The sequence below is a fragment of the Ovis canadensis genome, chromosome 23 (assembly GCF_042477335.2).
Source record: "Ovis canadensis isolate MfBH-ARS-UI-01 breed Bighorn chromosome 23, ARS-UI_OviCan_v2, whole genome shotgun sequence".
Taxonomy (NCBI): domain Eukaryota; kingdom Metazoa; phylum Chordata; class Mammalia; order Artiodactyla; family Bovidae; genus Ovis; species Ovis canadensis.
This window is the reverse complement of record NC_091267.1, coordinates 33827199-33850239: the sequence shown is the minus strand read 5'-3', so window position 1 is coordinate 33850239 and position 23041 is coordinate 33827199. Positions and strand designations below refer to the sequence as shown.

General features: G+C 39.8%; 2 protein-coding genes across 10 annotated transcripts in view; one reads left to right on the top strand and one right to left on the bottom strand.

Moving 5' to 3' along the window:
- The window catches only part of TPGS2 (tubulin polyglutamylase complex subunit 2), a 67891-nt gene extending 58453 nt beyond the window's left edge, over positions 1 to 9438 (bottom strand). Inside the window, exon 1 of one of the 2 annotated variants that reach the window (XM_069568699.1) lies at positions 8796 to 9438. In XM_069568699.1, coding sequence (XP_069424800.1) covers positions 8796 to 8877 — 82 coding nt within the window. In that variant the 5' untranslated portion in view covers positions 8878 to 9438. The remainder of the gene's footprint in view (positions 1 to 8795) is intronic. The other variant, XM_069568700.1, reaches the window with a different exon arrangement.
- KIAA1328 (KIAA1328 ortholog) overlaps positions 9240 to 23041 on the top strand; it is a 423903-nt gene continuing 410101 nt past the window's right edge. For 2 of the 8 annotated variants that reach the window (XM_069568685.1, XM_069568688.1), the window contains exons 1-3: positions 9245 to 9340; positions 16646 to 16681; positions 17404 to 17546. In XM_069568685.1, the coding sequence (XP_069424786.1) occupies positions 9283 to 9340; positions 16646 to 16681; positions 17404 to 17546 (237 nt within the window). In that variant the 5' untranslated portion in view covers positions 9245 to 9282. Of the gene's footprint in view, positions 9755 to 16645; positions 16682 to 17403; positions 17547 to 23041 lie in introns of all 8 variants that reach the window. The other 6 variants (XM_069568686.1, XM_069568690.1, XM_069568687.1 and 3 more) reach the window with 5 other exon arrangements.

Genomic DNA, 23041 nt, shown 5'->3' with positions numbered 1-23041 from the left:
AGACTTTTCCCCTCATTATTTAGATATCCCTGCTGAAAATCACTGGGCCATAAATGTGATGGTTTAGTTCTGGAGTCTGAATTCTATTCCACTGATCTATACTTCTATCTTTATAGCACTGCCCCAGTGAAAACTACTGTAGATTTGGAGTAAATTTATTGTAGTAATATATACATAAAAATCTGAGATATTAACTATTTTGAAGTGTACATTTAAGTACACTTGACATTGCTGTATAATTATCACCACTATTCATCTACAGAACATTTTCATTATCCCAAGTGTAATAAACTTTCAAATAGTAAAATTTAAGTCCTCTAACTTTTGTACCTCTTTTCCAACTTTGGCTATTCTGGGTCTCCATTTTCATATTAATTTTAGGACTGGGTTATTTGTCAATATCTGAGAGAGAAGCAGTTGATGTTTTCATAGGGATTGCAAATTTAGTCAATTTTCAGAGTATGGGATTGTAATAATATTAAGACTTCCAAACCATAAACATGTCTTCCAGTCTGTTTAGATGTTTTAATTTCTTTACATACTGTGTAGTACAAGTCATGCACTTCTGTTAATTTATTCATGTATGCCTTACTTCTGTTAACTTTATACTAAGTATTTTACTATTTTGACCAAATTGTAAATTGAATTGTTTTTATAGATTTTTGGACTTGTTCATTGCTAACCTATAGGGTTTTTTTTTTTTTTTCTCTCTCTTTTTTGTGTGTGGATTTCTTAGGGCTTTTTTTTTAAATACATGGAGCATGTTATCTGCAAATAGCTCCTTCCTTCTTTCCTTCCCACTTGTATGTCTTTATTTCATTCTCTTGCTTAACTGCCCTGACTAGAATCTCAGTAAAATGCTGAACAGAAGTGGTGTAAGAGGGGAGTTCTTATTTCGCAGAAAAGAGAGAATGTAGCATACCTGAGACTGCAATATTTAGAGACATCTGCTTGTAAGGTTGGTCCTTGGTTGGCATCTGGGAACTCGGATTTCAAGAGGATTTCTACCATTCCCTGGTAAGAATGGCTCACTGTACCCCTTGCTATTGCAGACAATATGGTTTATGCTAACACCTGCTTTCCTCTGGGAGTCTCAAATTTGGTACATATTAGGTAGACGGTGTCTACATAATGCATTTCCAATAAAAGTTATGGACTCCTGGTCACATGAGCTTCCCTAGTAGACAACATTTCAGATGTATTGTCACATATTGCTGGAATAATTAAGGGTGTCCCATGTGATTCCTAGAGATGGCAACGACACCCCACTCCAGTACTCTTGCCTGGAAAATCCCATGGATGGAGGACCCTGGTAGGCTACAGTCCATGGGGTTGTGAAGAGTCGGACATGACTGAGGGACTTCACTCTCACTTTTCACTTTCATGCATTGGAGAAGGAAATGGCAACCCACTCCAGTGTTCTTGCCTGGAGAATCCCAGGGAGGGCAGAGCCTGGTGGGCTGCCATCTATGGGGTCACACAGAGTCAGACATGACTGAAGCAACTTAGCAGCAGCAGCATGTGATTCCACTAAGAGAAGACTCTTGATAACTTATATCTGGTTTACTTAATCTCCCCACATGTACCTTTCCCTTTGCTTCTACTATAATAAATTGCAACATGACTGTCTCTCAAGTCCTGTAACCTCAACTTGGTGTGGTGCTGGGGATCCCATGAACATTTGTCTTGTTCCTGATTTTACTGGGAAAGTATCCGGTTTCTCACCATTAAGTAAATGTTGGCTGTGGGTTCTTCATAGATACCCTTCATCAGGTTGAGGAAGCTTGATTTTTGCTTTTATGTTTTCATTCTATCCCACAATTCAGGTATGGTCTGTCATCAGAGAACACACCTTGTATGATATAAATTCTTCAAAATTTATTTTGGCTTGCTTAAAGGTCTAACATATTTGAGGTTATTCCATGTCTACTTGAGAATAATTTTATTATACTGTTTCTGATAAAGTGTTCTACAGATGTCTGTTAGGTAGAGTCAATTTAGTGTTGCTTAAGTTTGCTAGTTCCTTGTTAACTTTCTACCCAGCGGTTTTATCGATTGTTGTAAGTAGGGTATTGTCTGAGACTATTATTGTTGAATTATCTATCTCTCCTTTCAACACTGTCAATTTTTGCTTCATATATTTTGGACCTTCATAGGTACATATATGATAATTATTTTGTTTTCCTGGGCATTGATACCTATTATCATTATGAACTGTCCTCCTTTGTTTCAAATAATGAATTTTGTTTTAAAGTTTATTTTACCTGATATTAGTATAACCACTCAAGCTCCACTTGGGGTTCTATTTGCATGGTATATTTTCCCCTCATATTTTCAGTTTTAACCTGTTTGTGTCTATAAATACAAAATGTGTCTCTTGTAGACTAGGTATATTTGAATCATGTTTTTGCTTTTCTAAAATCTGATGGCAATCTCTGCCTTCTCATTGAAGTGTTTAGTCCATTTACATTAAATGCAACTACTGATAAGGTAGGATTTATTTCTGCCATTATGCTATTTCTTTCTGAGTCCTCACCAGCAATATTTTCAGCATTGCTATAGTCTATTTCTAGTATTAGTCTGTTAATGGTGATTTATTAGACTTTCTCTATTAAGTTCCTGAAAATTCTTCCAGCTTCCACCCATTTCCTAGTTTCAAAGATGCTTCCACATAGGTATATGTTGCAGCAGAACCCATTTCCAGGTAACGAAACATATACATTAGTTTACTATGCTGCATAACAAACTACCATAAATTTTTAGCACTGGTAAGATGAAGGACACTATCCTCTTGATGGCCATCAGCTAGGGGGCTGCTCTCAGCTCCTACAGACTAGACGCAGTTCCTTGCCATTGGTCCTCTCATAGGATCTCTCACAACATGGCAGCTTAGCTTTTCAAAGTCAGGAGGAAATCCATCTAACTTCTACTTCTCTCTCAGAATGTCCCACTGATTATGTCAGGCCTACCTAGGATAATGACCCTTTTAAGTCAAAGTTAACTAATTAAGGTACTTTAATTACATACACAAAAACCCTTTGCCTTTGTCATATAATGTAACCCAAGCCATGGCATGACATCCCTCATTTTCACAGGTCCTGCCCATTATCGAGTAATGGATTATATACAGGTAGCACTGGACATCACCATGGACATCAGAAGATGGTCAATACTGAAATCAGACTGATTATATTCTTTGAAGCCAAAGATGGAGAAGCTCTATACAGTCAGCAAAAACAAGACTGGGAGCTGACTGTGGCTCAGACCATGAATTCCTTATTGCAAAATTCAGACTTAAATTGAAGTAAGTAGGGGAAACCGCTAGACCATTCAGGTATGACCTAAATCAAATCCCTTATGATTATATAGTGGAAGTGAGAAATAGATCCAGGGGATTAGATATGATAGACAGAGTACCTGAAGAACTATGGATGGAGGTTTGTGACACTGTATAGGAGGCAGGGATCAAGACAATCCCAAGAAAAAGAAATGCAAAAAGGCAAAATGGTTGTCTGAGGAGTCCTTACAAAGAGCTGTGAAAAAAAGAGAAGCAAAAGGCAAAGGAGAGAAAAAAAAAAAAAAGATATACCCATTTGAATGCAGAGTTCCAAAGAGCAAGGAGAGATAAGAAAGCCTTCCTTAGTGATCAATGCAAAGAAATAGAGGAAAACAATAGAATGGGAAAGACCAGAGATCTCTTCAAGAAAATTAGAGATACCAAGGGAACATTTCATGCAAAGATGGGCTCATTAAAGGATGGAAATAGGATGGACCTAACAGAAGCAGAAGATATTAAGAAGAGGTGGCAAGAATACACAGAAGAACTATAAAAAAGATCTTCACGACCCAGATAATCATGATGGTGTGATCACTCACATAGAGCCAGACATCTTAGAATGTGAAGTCAAGTGGGCCTTAGGAAGCATCACTACGAACAAAGCTAGTGGAGGTAATGGAATCCCAGTTGAGCTGTTTCAAACCTTGAAAGATGATGCTGTGAAAGTGCTGCACTCAATATGCCAGCAAATTTGGGAAAGTCAGCAGTGGCCACAGGACTGGAAAAGGTCAGTTTTCATTCCAATCCCAAAGAAAGGCAATGCCAAAGAATGCTCAAACGACTGCACAACTGCACTCATCTCATATGCTAGCAAAGTAATGCTCAAATTTCTTCAAGCCAGGCAACAGTACGTGACCCGTGAACTTCCTGACGTTCAAGCTGGTTTTAGAAAAGGCAGAAGAACCAGAGATCAAATTGCCAACATCCGCTGGATCATTGAAAAAGCAAGAGAGTTCCAGAAAAACATCTGCTTTATTGACTATGCCAAACCCTTTGACTGTGTGATCACAACAAAATGTGGAAAAATTCTTCAAGAGATGGGAATACCAAACCACCTGACCTGCCTCTTGAGAAATCTGTATGCAGGTCAGGAAGCAACATTTAGAACAGGACATGGAACAACAGAGTGGTTCCAAACAGGGAAAGGAGTAGGTCAAGGCTGTATATTGTCACCCTGTTTATTTAAATTATATGCAGAGTACATCATGAGAAATGCTAGGCTGGAAGAAGCACAAGCTGGAATCAAGACTGCTGGGAGAAATATCAATAACCTGAGATATGCAGATGACACCACTGTTATGGCAGAAAGCAAAGATGAACTGAAGAGCCTCTTGATTAAAGAGGAGAGTGAAAAGTTGGCTTAAAACTCAACATTCAGAAAACTAAGATCATAACATCTGGTTTTATCATTTCATGGCAAATAGGTGGGGAAACAATGGAAACAGTGAGAGACTATTTTTTTGGCCTCCAAAATCACTGCAGATGGTGACTGCAGCCATGAAATAAAGATGCTTGCTCCTTGGATGAAAAGTTATGACCAACCGTGACAGCATATGAAAAAGCAGAGACATTACTTTGCCAACAAAGGTCCTTCTAGTCAAAGCTATGGGTTTTCCAGTAGGCATATATTCATGTGAGAGTTGGACTATAAAGATAGCTGAGCGCTGAAGAACTGATGCTTTTGAACGGTGGTGTTGGAGAAGACTCTTGAGTCCCTTGGACAGCAAGAAGACCCAACCAGTGAATCATAAATGAAATCATTCCTGAATATTCATTGGAAGGACTGATGCTGAAGGTGAAACTCCCAATACTTCAGCCACCTGATGCAAAAAACTGACTCATTTGAAAAGACCCTGATGCTGGGAAAGACTGAAGGCAGAAGGAAAAGAGGATGACAGAGGATGAGATGGCTGGATGGCATCACCAACTCAATGGACATGAGTTTGAGTAAACTTCGGGAATTGGTGATGTACAGGGAGGCCTGGTGTGCTGCAGTCCATGGGGTCACAAGGAGTCAGACACAACTGAGTGACTGAACTGAACTGAGAACTGGAGGTCATTTTAGAAATCTGCCCACTAGTTACACTATAGTTACATCCTTTTAAACATCCTTTGTCATAACAGAAAACAACGGTTACATCATTCTTCAACTCTCCTCCCACCTTTGGTTTAGTCTTACGTGCATGTATTTATATATGTTTGTGTGTATTACTCTTATGAAAATAATGCTCAGCAGAAGTCTTTTTGCAGGTTTCTCAGTCTATATTTGATTTGATAAAATCTGTCCTCCAGTAGATTCCTCAGGATGGGCTCATGGGTGGAGAATTTTCTAAGTTCTGTTATTTGATAGACAGTTAGGATAGATATTAAATCCTTGGCTCACACTTTCTTTCACTGAATTTTCTATACTTGTTCAGGTATTTTAATTTTGTTTGGAGTTTAAAGTTTTCTTCTACTTCAGTTCTTTTTTGGGAAGAGTCTTCCTCAGTTGTCTGTTTGACATTTTATTTCCTGATTCCAGCATTAGTTCTCTATAAGTTTTACTTTTCTCTCCTTCATTTTGCAATAGTGTGTCATTTAAAAAGATTTCTAGGTTAGCGACACTAGTGTCTCACTTCTGTTGGTTGTTTCAGCCAGGCTCTTTGGCTGGAATCATTTCTGGGTCTGTTTGCTTGCCACAGATTCTTCTGGTGGTGAGAGAGTAGGGCAGGAAAAATTATGGTCTGGTCCTATGATTTGTTGCTTTTTCTCTTTTTACTCCGTTACTTTGCACATTTGCTATTCTCTGTCTTTAAGCAACACTGAGAGTTTGGTTTTGGATAAAAATGTAGTTGCAGAGTTATTGCACATATTTTTGGAAGGAGATTTTGGGGAGGCTGCTTACCATATACCCACCACTAACTTTGGCTGCTTTGCCATAAAAAAATCCTCTTAATATATTGTCTTTTCAAACAACAAAGAAACGTGAAAACATACAGGCAAGCTTGTTTTACCATGCTTTGCTTTATTGTGCTTCTCAGATATTGCCTTTTTTAAAATTTTTTACAAATTGAAGATTTGTGGCAACCTTGCATTGTTAAATAATGGTTAGTATTTTTTAGCAATAAAGTATTTTAAGGTTAAGGTATGTACATTTTTTAGACATAATGCTATTGCACACTTAATAGAGTGTAAACATAACTTTTATACACAGTGGAAACCAAAAATTTGTGAGAATCACTTTATTAGGATATTCACTTTTACTGCAGTGGTCTGGATCCTAATTCCCAACATCTCTGAGGTATGTCTGCAAATGATTTTTGACTTGTGATTACTAAACTTGAAATTATCAGGTTTTGACTACATTTATAAATAGACTGCTTACAGGAGAATAGATTTCCTATAAATTTAATTACCAGATGTTTAATTCCTTAGGTAGGTTTTAACTTGTAACTGTTAGCAGTTGGCCAGACATCTGAAATATATAATACAATATATTAAATGCATAAATGAAATTTAAAATGTTTATAGACATTTAATTATATAGGCCTTTAAATCAAACTGACAGCTTAAGGGAAATTTAGTTAGCTTGACTTGAGTAGATTCAACATTTACTAAAAGAAAATAATTTTTTAGAGAAAACTTTCTAGATTTATAAATATACTAATGAAGTTGAAGCTCCAATACTTTGGCCATCTGATGCAAAGAGACTGAATGTTGGGAAAGATTGAGGGCAGGAGGAGAAGGGCGAGAGAGGATGAGATGGCTGGATAACATTATCATCTCAACAGACAGGAGTCTGAGCAAACTCTGGGAGATAGTGAAGGACAGGGAGCCTGGAATGCTGCAGTCTGTGGGGTCGCAAAGAGTCAGATATGACTTAGTGACAGAACAACAACAATGAAGTACGTCTGTGGAATAGCAAGACCTGCCTAAGTCCAGAAGTACAAGAAGCAATAGTGTAGAAGTCTGGGTAAGAATAAGGAGATAAAATATGAGTGGTCTCGGTGATTAGCTCTCTCTTTGCCCTACACTCACAATTTCATTTATAAAACCTATCGCTTCTCCCAAACACATCAGGATATTTCACACCTCATTTACTGTTTTAGGCACCGAGGAATATCAGTTCAGTTGCTCAGTCATGTCCCACTCTTTGTGACCCCATGAACTGCAGCATGCTGGGCTTCCCTGTCCATCACCAACTCCCGGAGTTTACCCAAGCTCATGTCCATTGAGTCTGTGACGCCATCCAACCGAGGAATATAGGGAAGAATAATACAAAGTTCCTAACCTCATGGACTTCAGCTACAGAAAAGAGACAAATTAAAACAAACAAAAAATACATAATTTCAAATAGTGGCAAAGCCATAGAGGATTAAAAAAAGAGTAGGATAAAGGAAGACAGTGATAGGGAACGGTGTTACTGGAACTGTATTCAGGGAAGGCTCCTTCGAGGTTGTGATAGTAGAGATTTGAATGAAGTCAGAGAAAGATATTCAGAGGAAGAGAATTTCCGATGGAAGGTCTAGCAAATTGCAAAAGCCTTGACCTGGGAACAAGCTTAGTGGGTTCATGGTACAAGGAAGCTACTATGGCAAAACAGAGTGGAAGTAAAGTCAGAAAGACAGTTGAGGGTAAATTATAGGAGACTGGTGGGTCATGGCACAAAATCTGGATTTTATTATGAATGCAAAAGGAAGGTGTTGAAATGTACTATTTGGCCTGCTTAGACTGCCTTTCTCCTCGGTATTCTGGCTAACTTCCACTGGTCTTTTAAAATCAGCATCATCTCCTGTGGGACATACTTCTTAGCTCTCCAGAAAAGATCAACCACCTCCTTCTGTGTGCTACCTCCGAGCAATAACGAATGACTGAACTGTGTATGTGTTTCATTTCATTGCAGAGTAGCTCCAGCATTTAACGTAGTAGTCCCTCCCTGGGATCCTGGTGTGCTGCCGTCTATGGGGTCGCACAGAGTCAGACACGACTGAAGCGACTGAGCAGCAGCAGCAGGTACTAAGGGAAGGTTCCATAAAGGAAAACCACCCATTCAACGGTGCAAACTTTGACTTCTCTGGACCAATTCAGGTGCCATTCACACGGAGGCGCATGGGAACCGGTTGCCCTGGGAGGTCGGTTGCAACATTCTCTCACCTCTCTGGCCATCTGAAGCCAAGAAGGCCTCTCAGGACAGCCAGCCTCCCACTGTCAGGGGCCTGCTGTTTCCCCTTAGCACATCTATTCCCGCGTCCTTCCTGGGCCCTGTGGTGGGATTTCGGATGGGGTGACCTTCGGGCTTCGCGTCTCTGCATCCACACTCCCGGCAAACGGTCCCTTGGCCCCGTTAACGCACCTTCTGAACAGGACTTACAGCCGCGATGTCCACTGGTCTAGAGAGTCCAGTTCCTGCCGCGCCTCCGTGCTTCCGCGGCACACCCTTCGTCCCGTAGTCGCCCTCACGGCCCCCCGCCCCACTCACCTAGGATGCGAGTGACCCCCAAGGTCAGCTTCTCCAGGTGCGGCTTGCTGCTGCCCAGCAGCGGGGGCGACGTCTCCTCCATGTCTCGTGTCCCGGCTCCGCGTGCGGCCGGGGAAGCGGTGGGGACCGGGCGGGGGAGCAGGGCGGGCCGGAGGGCCGGACACCGCCCGGGAGGCGCGGCCGTCAAGTTCGCGGCATGCCGGGACTTGTAGTTCTCGGCGCCTGAAAGGGCTGCGGCGCGGAGATGAGGGGCCCGGGCTGCTCGGGCGGTAGTAGTCCCCCGAGGCGCTTGTTCCCGCTGCCCCGGCGGGTGCTCCGCACCACGCCGCCGGGACCCAGCGACCCCTCCGGCCGGACCGTCCCGCCCCGCCGGGGCCGGCCGCGCAAGCGGGGGCGGGCCTCTGTGTCGTGTGGCCAATCCGGACCGGGCCTGTGGGCCGGGGCGGGGCGGCCCCGGCGCGACGCCCCGAGTGGCGGTTGTTTCAAGATGGCGGACGTGGCGGGCCCCTCCCGCCCGGGCGCGGCGGCGTTCTGGAGCCGGGACTGTATCCTTTGCCCGCCTGACAGGGGGCGCCGGCGCCTTTCCCGGGGCCAGCGGTCGCGAGGGACTCGGAGCGGAAGGGAGAAGGTCGCTGCGGACCCCGGGGGCGGGGCCGTGCAGTCGGGCCGCCTGGCAGTCCCCTTGCTTGGGTATTAGGTAGCAGAGAGCCTGCACTGTTTCTCCAGGCTGGAGTTCTAGATGTGGGGACTCGACCCAAGCTGTTTCCCTGCCCTCCTTGGCGGTGAGCTCCGGAAAGTCGGCCTAGAGTCGGGGGCTGGAAGGGGCCCGCTGCCTGAGGCGACCTCCGGCCGGCCGGGTCTGTGAGGAGTGAGCTTCTGGAGGAGGGCACGGCGTTGGGTGGTCCAGGAGCTTTTCGTCTTGGTTTAGGAGTATCCCTGGCCTGCGCTGTTAGGAGCAAGTCAGTACCTCGTCGGACTTCGAAGGCCTGGCAGTGACGATGTATTTTCATACTTAGATCTTCAGAGAATCGTGGGATTTGATTTCACAGGGACGTGATCTGGTGATGCTGATGATGGAATCAGATGGGATGCAGATTTTAGGGCCTGGGAGTAGTGTTGATTTGTGTGTAGGTTGCGGGTCACCGCTAGCAGGGTTGAACCAGTTCTTGGATAGTTTTATGGTAGAGAAGCGGTGGCACTTTTACCCTTGGAGTAATGAGATGTGTGAAAAAACTGGTTCTTTTGCCTGCGTTAGGTACATTGTTCCAGGTTGATCTTTGGTCCTGGTAACTTGCTTCATGTTCCAGGAGAGTTACCTGAAAGGAGGCGTTCAGTGTGTTGGATGCCCACAGAGGCAAGCCTTTTTGTCTGTTTGCTAGGATTGGCCATAGCATTGTTAGAGGCGTTGCTGTTAACTTCTCCTGAATCGTTCTTTGCAGGTTCTACTTAGCTAGTCAGTAAAACTCAAGAAGTTATATTATCAATTCCCCTTGTTGGATTACTAGGATTAAAGTGTCACGCCTTGGAGAGTGGGGTATTTTTGCATTTCTTGCTGCTGAATGTTTGATGTTATGGACTTTCTAAGCATTATTACCATTTGTGTGTGAGAGGTTGGAGAGCATCAAGTGAAATAGTGATCCTACACTGGATAAGAAGCACACTGATATACTATGCAAATTAAGTTTTTTCTTAACCTGTCAGGAGAATATGTGCATCCGGAGCAGCTGGACTGAATTGGGAAGTCAGGAAACTGGGATGAGTCTTTCTAGTGAAACTGCCTCTGCAATGTTAGAATTTTGTGATAGATAAATGAAGCTTATTAACTTATAATGTGCTTCTTCAGTGTAATCATTTTCATAACATCTATGTGGCTTTCGTTATTGTTCCTTAAATTTCTGTATAACCAATGCTATTGTGCTGATATGAAATGTATAAGGATATTGTTCTGATATATAATAGAATGTATGTGGGGTGTGGATAGGGGATACAGTCTGTTGCACTAGGTATGATTAAGTTAATGAGTGTGTAAACAGAATCTATGCTCTTGGTCTTAGCAGCCTTGTACTCAATTATTTATGTAGTCATATTATGGCATATTTCATATAGATGTCATATAGCCTTCCTTTTCTCTTATATTCTCCCTTACTCTAAAAATGAATGTAAAATACTCATCTTTGCAGTGAAAGTGAGGAGCTGAAGTTATTTGGGGAAAATGGTGATTACATTCTGTAGAAATTCAGATGTTTGAAAGGAGTTTCAAGGTTACCAGTATCACCTGTTTCCCCTCCCTATTCCACGTAATGACCAATTAATATCCAGCCTCAAATATTTTCATGTTAAATCTGTAGGACCTAAAAGCATGTTAGATGTGAATTTGTTACTGAATCTTTGCTAAAAAACATAATTATGAATCATTTGATTTAGTTATGTGTCTTTTGATCTTGTAAAAAATTTTTTTATTGGAATGTCTTTTGATCTTGATCTCTTTTCTCGTTACACTGATGACTTCCCAGACCACCCCTGAAGTACTTATAGTTGGAACTTTCAATAGAAAAAGGCCAAAAAGTATATATCTGTAATCTGGTATTCTTTCCACACTATTCAGAGATTTTCAGTGTCTTACCTAAGCAACTGGAGAAATATGATTGAGAGATTTCCCATTCCTAGATGTTTCTATCATGTGAGGGTAGGTCGTCTGTGACTGAAGGTCACCTTTTCATATTGTTGTTTTTATGAGTTGTGTATCTCCTGCACAGTATGATTCAGCAGTACTGTTTTGCACAAGGTATTTATACCCAATGTGTAAGCAGTGATATGCCATGTTGTCATTTTATGGATTAAATCTACAAGTGAAATATACCCCTTTGGCCCTAAACTGCTTTCCTTCTTCATTATAGCTCTTGGTAATATCAAAAGAAATTAATATTTCTGCAGTATCTAAATTTGATTGCTGAAGTGCACTCAAGTGTATTATCTTTAACAGTATTATGAACTTGATATTAACAAATATGAACTATAAAGGACCTGGTCAAAGCATTGCAGTAGCTATAATCTCTGCCATTGAGTTTTCAATTAAATAGAGACTTTATGTTGATGTAAAATAATATCAGTTCAGTTAAGTCACTCAGTTGTGTCTGACTCTTTGTGACCCGATGGACTGCAGCATGCCAGGCCTCCCTGTCCATCACCAACTCCCAGAGTTTACTCATACTCATGTCCATTGAGTTGTTGATGCCATCCAACCGTCTCATCCTCTGTCGTCCCCTTCTCTTTCCACCTTCAATCTTTCCCAGCATCAGGGTCTTTTCAAATGAGTCAGTTCTTCGCATTAGGTGGCCAAAGTACTGGAGTTTCAATTTCAGCATCAGTCCTTCCAAAGAATACTCAGGACTGATTTCCTTTAGGATGGACTGGTTAGATCTTCTTGCAGTCCAAAGGACTCTCAAGAGTCTTCTCCAACACCACTGTTCAAAAGCATCAATTCTTCAGCACTCAGCCATCTTTATAGTCCAACTCTTACATCCATACATGACTATTGGAAAAACCATATATGTCAGGAAAGTCATTATGGTTAGTAATGATGATACACATGTTGCTGATAAGTCATTCACACTCACAAGGTTATTGCAGAATGGGAAGTTTCAAGTTTATTTTCTTCACGTCTTGTTGCTCTAGGATAGGTATATTTATTTCTCCCTACCATTTCTGGCTTGGGTTTCTGCTTGCCACTTTAATTTTGGAAACTTGGGCATTAAAGACTTTATAACTTGCTGTACTTATCCTATTGAGGCACTTCCAGATGAACCAAGTGGAACTAAGGTGACACAGAGAACACAATAAGAGGTCCAAATTGTGTCTCTTTAACTTTCCCATGAAATATACGTTTGTTGGGAATCGGTATTTGAAGAAGGTAAATAGTTGGGTTCTCAAAAATAATGAGATGAATTTAGATTACAAAAAATTAGAAAGTATAGGTTGGATGGAGGCAATTTCAAATATATTTTGTCTTATTTATAAAAACTTTTGTTAAGATCAGTTTATTTAGTGGTCTTATATTCAAAAAAGAAATTTGGTGTAGATGTAGCTGGTGGGGTTTGTGTGCATATTTTGAATAGGACAAAGAGAAAGACAACATTGAGAGTTGTTGGACAGTGCCTCATGGGATTAAATAAATACCAATTTCATTCATCCCTAGATGGTTGACTATGATCCAGGCATTCTTTGATCTTAGAGATACAACATTGAACAAAACAATGCAGATTTTCACTGCCTTGATGCTTACATGTTAGGGAAATGAAATTAGTTCATGAATAAGTAAAATAATATTTTATGATTATGGGTGCTATGGAGAAAAATAAAGCAGGAAGAGGGTAGCTGTTAATGTCCTGGGGGTCTTTTGTGTTTTGATAACTGTTGCTTTTAGTATTTTGAAACCAGGAATTGTGATGCCTCCAGCTTTGTTCTTCTTTCTCAAGATTGCTTTGACGGATTAAAGTCTTTTGTAGTTCCATACAAATTTTAGGATTGTTTGTTTTACAGTATTTCTGTGAAAAATGACTTTGGAATTTTGCTTTGAATCTGTAGATTGCTTTATGGACATTTTAACAATATTCTTTTAATTCGTGAGCGTGAATTTCTTTCATTTTTCTTCAGTTTCTTTCATCAGTGTCTTATACTTTTCAGCGTATAGGTCTCACCTCTTCGGTTAAATTTTTTAGACTTTTTTACTATTTTTTTGATGCAGTTGTAAATAGGATTTTTTTCCCCCTAATTTGTCTTCCTGATGGTTATTCTTGTATAAAAATGCAACAGATTTTTGTTCATTGATTTTGTATTCTGCAACTTCTGTTTATCAGCAATCTGAATTTGATTATTCTGAGTTTTTCAATAGAATCTGTAGTGTTTTCTATATGTAGTATCATGTCATTTGCCAATGCATGTTTGTCAAAGGCTTCTATAGTTTGTTTTTCTTAAAGAAATAGGAAGCAAAGTTATTAGCTTAAAGATGAGGGAAATGGTATCAGGTTTGAGGAGAGAAGAGAAAGTATAAAATATTTGATGAGCTTCTGATTCAAGGTATGGCTAAGTAGGTTCCTCAGTGGCTGGTCCCTTCCAGCTATGAGCAGACTCCTTTGTGGATGGTCTAGAGAAGTGTAGTATGTTTTCCAGGACTCAGTTATGTCAGTCTTTCCGTTGGTCATCCTTGGAGATGGAGAATATTCTGCAAATTCATCCCTATTTTATATTTTAACTGAGGACCCTGTCATATGGAGCATGTCCTGAGTCATCTTGATTTTTTTCCCCTGCGTACTTTTCTCCATGTGTGTATTTCCAACAGTGAATAATTAAACAGTAACTGAAGAGTACCAGAGGGTGTGAAAAATGAATCTGCTGCTAAAGAGTCTGCACAATTTCAGCTTGTAAAGCTTTTGTTTTGGATTGGGTGTCAATGAATTTAGAAGTGCTCTGCTCCAGTATTAGTTACAGTCAATTTCCTTGGACTAGTGGGGTCTAATTTTTTGTTTACTTGTCGTATGTGCCTCCTGAAATTTTCTATGCTCGTCCCTGATGTCTGAGGAAGTTTAAACTTTTTAGAGGCACTCAGTTCAGTTCAGTTCAGTCGCTTAGTTGTGTCCGACTCTTTGCGACCCCATGAATCGCAGCACGCCAGGCCTCCTTGTCCATCACCAACTCCCGGAGTTCACTCAGACTCATGTCCATCAAGTCAGTGATGCCATCCAGCCATCTCATCCTCTGTCATCCCCTTCTCCTCCTGCCCCCAATCCCTCCCAGCATCAGAGTCTTTTCCAATGAGTCAGCTCTTCTTATGAGGTGGCCAAAGTACTGGAGTTTCAGCTTTAGCATCATTCCTTCCAAAGAAATCCCAGAGCTGATCTCCTTCAGAATGGACTGGTTGGATCTCCTTGCAGTCCAGGGGACTCTCAAGAGTCTTCTCCAACACCACAGTTCAAAAGCATCAATTCTTTGGCACTCAGCCTTCTTCACAGTCCAACTCTCACATCCATACATGACCACAGGAAAAACCATAGCCTTGACTAGACGGACCTTTGTTGGCAAAGTAATGTCTCTGCTTTCCAACATGCTATCTAGTTTGGTGATAACTTTCCTTCCAAGGAGTAAGCATCTTTTAATTTCATGGCTGCAGTCACCATCTGCAGTGATTTTGGAGCCCAAAAAAATAAAGTCTAACACTGTTTCCACTGTTTCCCCATCTATTTCCCATGAATTGATGGGACCGGATGCCATGATCTTCGTTTTCTGAATGTTGACCTTTAGGCCAACTTTTTCACTCTCCTCTTTCACTTTCATCAAGAGGCTGTTTAGTTCCTCTTCACTTTCTGCCATAAGGGTGGTGTCATCTACATATCTGAGGTGACTGATATTTCTCCCGGCAATCTTGATTCCAGCTTGTGCTTCTTCCAGTCCAGCATTTCTCATGATGTACTCTGCATATAAGTTAAATAAGCAGGGTGACAATACACAGCCTTGACGTACTCCTTTTCCTCTTTGGAACCAGTCTGTTGTTCCATGGCCAGTTCTAACTGTTGCTTCCTGACCTAGTTACCAGCAAAAGTCTTGAAGCTGTGATAGTTTATATGCTGCTGAGGAGAGCTGAACCAGCTAGCAGGTCAGACAGTAAGCACCACCATTGTGTTCCTAAATTTCCTTTAGGATTCTAGGCATTTCCAGTCAACATTCCTTGAAAAGATTCCATTTCTAGAATTCGTTCTAAACTGAAATATATTGGCTCTCTAACATGTTTTATCCACTGTTTTATTCCCATCTGCTCCCAGGAGGAAATAGTTAATAATTGATTTGTCTACAAATTTTGGAAAACAAACTATTTCATAAAGTAACAGAAAACTTTGGACTTTTCTAGGTCATTTGGAAAATAATTGTTTAGACACCTGCTTCCTGGATGTGTAATAGAAGGTTATCAAATGGTAGACATACCTGGATTTAAATCTAGTTCTGAATAAAATTTTATTTCTGAAAAGTAGACTTTATTGTATTGGTTCCCTTTCTATATCAGTTGACTGATATTCAGCTGATGTTCGACTGAGCTGGTAAAGAATCCACCTGCATTGCAGGAGACCTGGGTTTGACCCCTGGATTGGGAGATCCCCTGGAGAGGAGAATGGCTACCCACTCCAGTATTCTGGCCTGGAGAATTCCATGGACTGTATAGTCCATAGGGTCACAAAGAGTTGGACACAACTGAGCGACTTTCACTTTCACCCTTTCAAAATTTCTCCTTTTGAAATTTGAAATAGTTCTTTTTGTCTTAAATTTCTTCCACTTGTTAAATAGTAGGGCTTCTTGAGACATTTCATGAATGTACTGTGGAAGAATAAAAAATAGTTTTGTGTTTGCATAATTGAGGTGCCCTTAAACAGTATTTGTTCTTCAAAGCTAAGACTCATTTTGAAATTACGTATTCATGCCTCAGATAACTTGTCAGTTCACCAAAGATGAGCGCAATGGAGCATTTAACTCCTTGTTTACCAAAGGAAAGAAAATGAAACTACAGCGGAATTTATAGTGTTGGGTATGTCATTTGGGAATAAGGATGGATAAAACTTTAATGGAACATGACATTCCAGCATTTTTACAAAGCAGATAGTTATGAATATATAAAGATGAACTTTAAAACATTATTAATTTTGCTGCATTTATTTTCATTATATTACTTCCTAGTTTTGTTTTTAAAAGATAGTTACAAACTTCTAGCTCAAAAGAGATTGCGAATTATAGTAGAAGTATAGAACAACAGCATTTGGATGTTGGATAATCTTTTCTAGTATTTTCCTTTATGTCTTCCTGCATAGTTTCTGATGAAGAACAATCAGTAGTGTATGTTCCAGGTATGATTTTCTATATTAATTTGGTAAACTTCCTTTGCTTCTTAACAGTTAGAAGAAAATAAAGCATTAGGACAACTTTGTAGGTATAAGTAGATGCAGAACAGTTCATCAGAACATAATTTTTTTTCTTTTTTTAATATTTGGTGTGACCCCATTAAGGTTTGAAATACTGCCTTATTTTAGGGTCTGGCTGGCAAGTCAGCTTTTGATGAATTTATAGAATACTTCATTCATGGATTAAAGAGCAGCAGATTCTTTTCTTACTTTTCATATTCAAATAATAGTCTGAATTTTATATTTCAAAGAAAATGTATAAACTTCATGATGTAGGGTTTATGTAACAGACTTTAAAGTTTACTGGTTGTTATGAGATGAGTTGTAAAACTGAACCATTGGAGGCACTCTAATTATGTGAAAATTCAGATTTTTAGTTTCCAGGAAGTTAAGGTATATATGGCATGTTGTAGTTTATTGGTTTTAATGTGATTTACAAATGTTCACATCCCCTTTAAAAAATATTTCAGTTGAATCTCTAATGCATTCAAAACACAGTCTTTTCATGACTCATTATTTATTAACAGAGCTTTAAAATGAAGTTTATAAAGAGATTTGCCCATCAGGTGCCATACAATAGAGGGTATAAAGGAAAAGTTTGCTAGGGGGAGGGTTTAAAAGAATGAAAAGATTTAATTTTGAAATCTTGTTTTGATGGAAATCCTTAGGAATTTCTACAGAAGGAAATATCAGGTCAAGACACAAGACGGTGAATCCAAAAGCTGATGTTAAACTCAAGACCTCCAGAGTGACTGCTACTCCAGTCTCCATGGAGTCTATAAAAGGTGCAGGAGATTCAGTTGATGAACAGGTCAGTAATTTCTTTTTTTCTGTTTTTTTTTTTTTTCTTTTTCCTTATTCTCCAATCTTTTTAAATGCTGACCAATAAGTTATTTTTCTGTGCTGGCCAATAACGGATAGGTCAGTGTAGAAGAGCCCTTGAAAGAACGTTAGATATCTACAAGTATTTTGAAAAGATACAGAGGATTCAAGGATGCTTTATTAATATTTAGTATGAATATAAAGTATATATATTACTCAAAGCTTTTGTTCCAGAATGTCCAGGCTTACTTTAAGCCTTAGTTGAGAAATGCTTATTGTCTTCATAAGTTTCAAAAATCTTACATCCTGATCTGTGTGGTGTTAGTAAATCAAATTGACAGTTTCTTTTCTCTTATTAGGTATTCTTTATGATTTTTGATCATGTAAATATGTTAGTTGATAAATAATCCTTTGCATATAAGAAAATGCTTTGTTAAAATTAGCCTATATTACTATTATTATTTCCTTCACTTGTCAAATACTATCATGAAGACTTTATTTTATCGCTCAGTCGTTTATTTCTCCCTTGTCTATCTTTGCTTCTCTAATAGCGTCTCTACATTGCTTTGGTATGTGCCCTGTCTGGTTGGTTTACTTTGCATGTGTGCTACGTCGCTTCAGTCGTGTCCAACTCTTTGCGACCCTATGGACTGTAGCCTGCCAGGCTCCTCTGTCCAGGGGATTCTCCAGCTGAGAATACACGAGTAGATTGCCATTTCCTTCCCTGTTATTTTACTTTATATTTTGTCACCTCAACCAGAGGTTAAGTCAGGGTTTCACAGTCTGTGACTTGTAGGCATCTGCTTTTCCCTGTTTTGTGAGTTAAGTGTTACTGGACCACACCATTCTTTTAACATTCTTTTAGTCTTATATACTCCGGGAGTTGGTGATGGACAGGGAGGCCTGGCGTGCTGCGATTCATGGGGTCGCAAAGAGTCAGACACGACTGAGCTACTGAACTGAGCTGAACTGGATGTTATCTTACTGCCGCTTTTGTATTACAGTGTCAGAGGTGCTGTAAAGATGTGTGCCTACACAGCCAAAATTATTTACTATTGAACTCTTTATAAAAATGTTTTTCAGTACCTGGTTTATGTTCTTGAGGAAATGTTCAGTGTCTAGTTTTGTTACTTATTACTCTTGACCCTTGAACAACACAGGTGTTGAGGGGTGTTGAACCCCATGCAGTCAAATATCTGCATATAATTTTTGACTCCTCCAAAACTTCACTAGTAACTTACTGTTGAATGAAAGCTTTGCTGATAACATAGTTAACATATATCTTGGGTGTTATATGTATATATACATGTATTTTACACATTCATGACACACCTTTTTTCTTAATTTGTTTTTATATATTTCTTTAGGCTGTGTGGTTCATTTGCAAGCTTTTTCAAATTGTCTTAAATCTCCTACAAGTTTTCCAATGTATTTATTGAAAAAATCTGCTTATAAGTAGACCTGTGCAGTTCAGACTTACATTGTTAAGGGTCAACTGTATCACATTTAGTTGTCTACAAAATTTAACTGTGATTAGCTCAAATCGTGCATGGGCTTCCCAGGTGGCTCAGTGGATAAAGAATCTGCCTACCAGTGCATGAGATGCAGGAAATGTGGGTGCAGTCCCTGGGCTGGGAAGATCCCCTGGAGGAGGAACTGGCAACCCACTCCATTATTCTTGCCTGGAAAATCTCATAAACAGAGGAGCCTGGCAGACTGCAGTCCATGGGGTCACAAAGAGTCGGACATGACTGAGCTCAAAAGGTCTGCTTATGTTGCTTATATCCCCAATATATCCACTTCACAAAGCTAATCCCCGTTAATCTCAGCTCCTGACAACTGGTAACCTGCTTTTGATCCCTAAATATTTGTCTGTTGTGAATATTTCATATAAATGAAATAATGTACTGTGTGGTCTTTTGTGGCTGGCTTCTTTCACTTCAAGGTTCATCTGTGTTGTATCATGAATCATTGCTTCATTCCTTTTTATGGCTCAGTGCATGTTTTGTTTAACCACCAGTTGAAGGACTTTTGGATTGTTACACTTTTTGCCTAATATGAATATGCTCCATCAGCGTTCATGTACAGATTTTTGTGTGGATTTCTGTTTTCAATTTTCTTGGGTATATATCTAGAAGCAGAATTGCTGGGGCATGTAGTAAGTCTATGTTTAAGCTTTTGATGTAGTGCCAGAGTAGCTATACTATTTTACATTCCACTAACAATGTTTTGCTAGGAGTCGGACATGACTGAGTGAGTTCACTTTCACTTTTCACTTTCATGCATTGGAGAAAGAAATGGCAACCCACTCCAGTGTCCTTGCCTGGAGAATCCCAGGGACAGAGGAGCCTGTTCGGCTGCCGTCTACGGCGTCGCACAGAGTTGGACACGACTGATGTGACTTAGCAGCAGCAGCAATGTTTCGGCTTTATTGACTACGCCAAAGCCTTTGACTGTGTGGATCACAGTAAACTGTGGAAAATTCTGAAAGAGATGGGAATACCAGACCACCTGACCTGCCTCTTGAGAAACCTATATGCAGGTCAGGAAGCAAGAGTTAAAACTGGACATGGAACAAAAGACTGGTTCCAAATAGGAAAAGGAGTACGTCAAGGCTGTATATTGTCACCCAGCTTATTTAACTTATATGCAGAGTACATCATGAGAAATGCTGGACTGGAAGAAGCACAAGCTGGAATCAAGATTGCCAGGAGAAATATCAGTCACCTCAGATATGCAGATGACACCACCCTTATGGCAGAAAGTGAAGAGGAACTCAAAAGCCTCTTGACGAAAGTGAAAGAGGAGAGTGAAAAAGTTGGCCTAAAGCTCAACATTCAGAAAACGAAGATCATGGCATCTGGTCCCATCACTTCATGAGAAATAGATGGGGAAACAGTGGAAACAGTGTCAGATTTTATTTTTGGGGGGCTCCAGAATCACTGCAGATGGTGAATGCAGCCATGAAATTAAAAAACACTTACTCCTTGGAAGGACCAACATAGATAGCATATTGAAAAGCAGAGACATTACTTTGCCAACCAAGGTCCGTCTAGTCAAAGCTATGGTTTTTCCAGTAGTCATGTATGGATGTGAGAGTTGGACTGTGAAGAAAGCTGAGCACCGAAGAATTGCTGCTTTTGAACTGTGGTGTTGGAGAAGACTCTTGAGAGTCCCTTGGACTGCAAGATCAGTCCTGGGTGTTCATTGGAAGGACTGATGCTGAAACTGAAACTCCAGTACTTTGGCCACCTCATGCGAAGAGTTGACTCATTGGAAAAGACTCTGATTCTGGGAGGGATTGGGGGCAGGAGGAGAAGGGGACGACAGAGGCTGAGATGGCTGGATGGCATCACCAACTCGATGGACATGAGTTCGGGTGAGCTCCGGGAGTTGTTGATGGACAGGGAGGCCTGGTATGCTGTGATTCATGGGGTCGCAAGGAGTCGGACACAACTGAGCGACTGAACTAAACTGAACTGAGCAATGTATGAGGATTCTAGATTCTCCACATTCTCACCAACACTTTATATCTATCTTTTAAATTTATAATTGTAGTGACTTTGAAGTGGTATCTCATGGTTTTGATTTGTACTTTCCTAATGGCCAGTAGTGGGCCTCCCTGGTAGCTCAGATGGTAAAGAATCCACCTGCAGTGCAGGAGACCCGGGTTCAATCCCTGGGTGGGGAAGATCCCTTGGAGAAGGGAATGGCAACCCACTCCAGTAGTCTTGCCTGGAGAATTCCATGGACAGAGGGGCCTGGTGGGCTACAGTCCATGGGGTTGCAAAGAGTCAAACAGAGCTGAGTGAGTACACACACTCACACACGCAGGCATGCACGCACGCACGCACACACACACGCACACACACACACGCGCACGCCAGTAATGATCATCTGTTTTTGTGGTTCTTGGCCATTTCTTTACAGAAATGTCTGTTCAGATCTTTTTCAATTTGAGTTATTTGTCTTCTTATTGATGAGTTGTAAGAGTTCTTTATAAATTCCACCTCTGAGTCTCTTATCAGATACATAATTTGCAAATATTTTCTCCCATTCTGTGGGTTGTTTTTACACTTTTTTATTGGTGTTCTTTGAAGCTTGACTGTTTTAAATTTTGATGAAGTTCAACTATCCAATGTTTTTCTTTTATTGCCTGTGCTTTGCTGTCATGTCTAAGAAATCATTACCTAAACCAGGGTCTCAAAGATTTCTACCAATATCTAAGAGCTTTGTACTTTTAGGTATGACATTTAAGTTTTGATCCATTTTGATTTGATTTCTGTAGCTGGTGTGGGTAGTGACCCAGCTTTATTCCTGTGCATGTGGATTTCCTGTTGTCCCAGTATCATTTGTGCAAAGACTATTCTTTCTTTGTCTTGCCACCCTTGCTGAAAAATCTTTTAGCCATAAGTGTAAGTGTTTATTTTGTAATCTCAATTCTATTCCATTGATCTGTATTTCTATTTTAATACCAATACCACTCTGTTTTAATATATTATAGCTTGGCAGTAAGTCTTGGAATCAGAAAGTGTAAACAGTCCAAGTTCTTCTTTTTCAAGGTTGTTTTCCCTATACTGGGTCCTTTGAGTTTCCATAGGAATTATGGAAGGAGCTTGCCAGTTTCTGCAGAAAGTCAGCTTGGGATTTTGGTAGCAATTGTGTTGAATCTTTTTTAATAAAAGTTGAAAAATGCAGTTGATTTACAATAATGTGTTAGTTTCAGGTATACATCACAGTGATTCAGTTATATATATATATATGTGTATGTGTGTGTTTATAATTATGTATGTGTGTTTGCATATATATATATTTTTTTTCTTTTAAGATTCTTTTCCCTTATAGCTTATTATAAAATATTGAATCTAGTTCCCTGTGCTATACAGTCCTTACTGGTTTTCTGTTTTATATATAATACTCTGTATATGTTAATCCCATAAATTGAGTGATTGGGAATCTTTTATTTTAATTTTTAATACAACTTTAAAGGTTACTTTCCATTTACAATTATTACAAAAAATTGACTGTATTCCCCGTGATGCACAGCACATGCCTGAGCCTTACGCCCCATAGTTTGTGTCTCCTATTCCGCTGCCCCTACCTTGTGTTGAATCTTTAGATCAATTTGGCGAGTACTCTCAGCTTCATAATATTGCTTCCATACCTTGAATATGGTGTGTAAATTGTCTATTAATTTAAATCTTTAATTTCTTTCAGTGACATTTTGTTGTTTTCACTGTACATGCCAAATTTATTTTCAAGTTTTAAGTATTTTATACTTTGTGATGCTACTAGTAATGAAATCGTTTTCTTAATTTCATTTTTGGATTTTTGACTGCTAGTATGTAGAAACGTAGTTGATTTTTTTATCTTGTAACCTTTCTAAATTAATTTATTAGTTCTAATCTAATAGCTTTTTGGTGATTTTCTTACAATTTCCTATGTACAAGATTACGCCATCTGTGAATAGAGATAGTTTAAAAT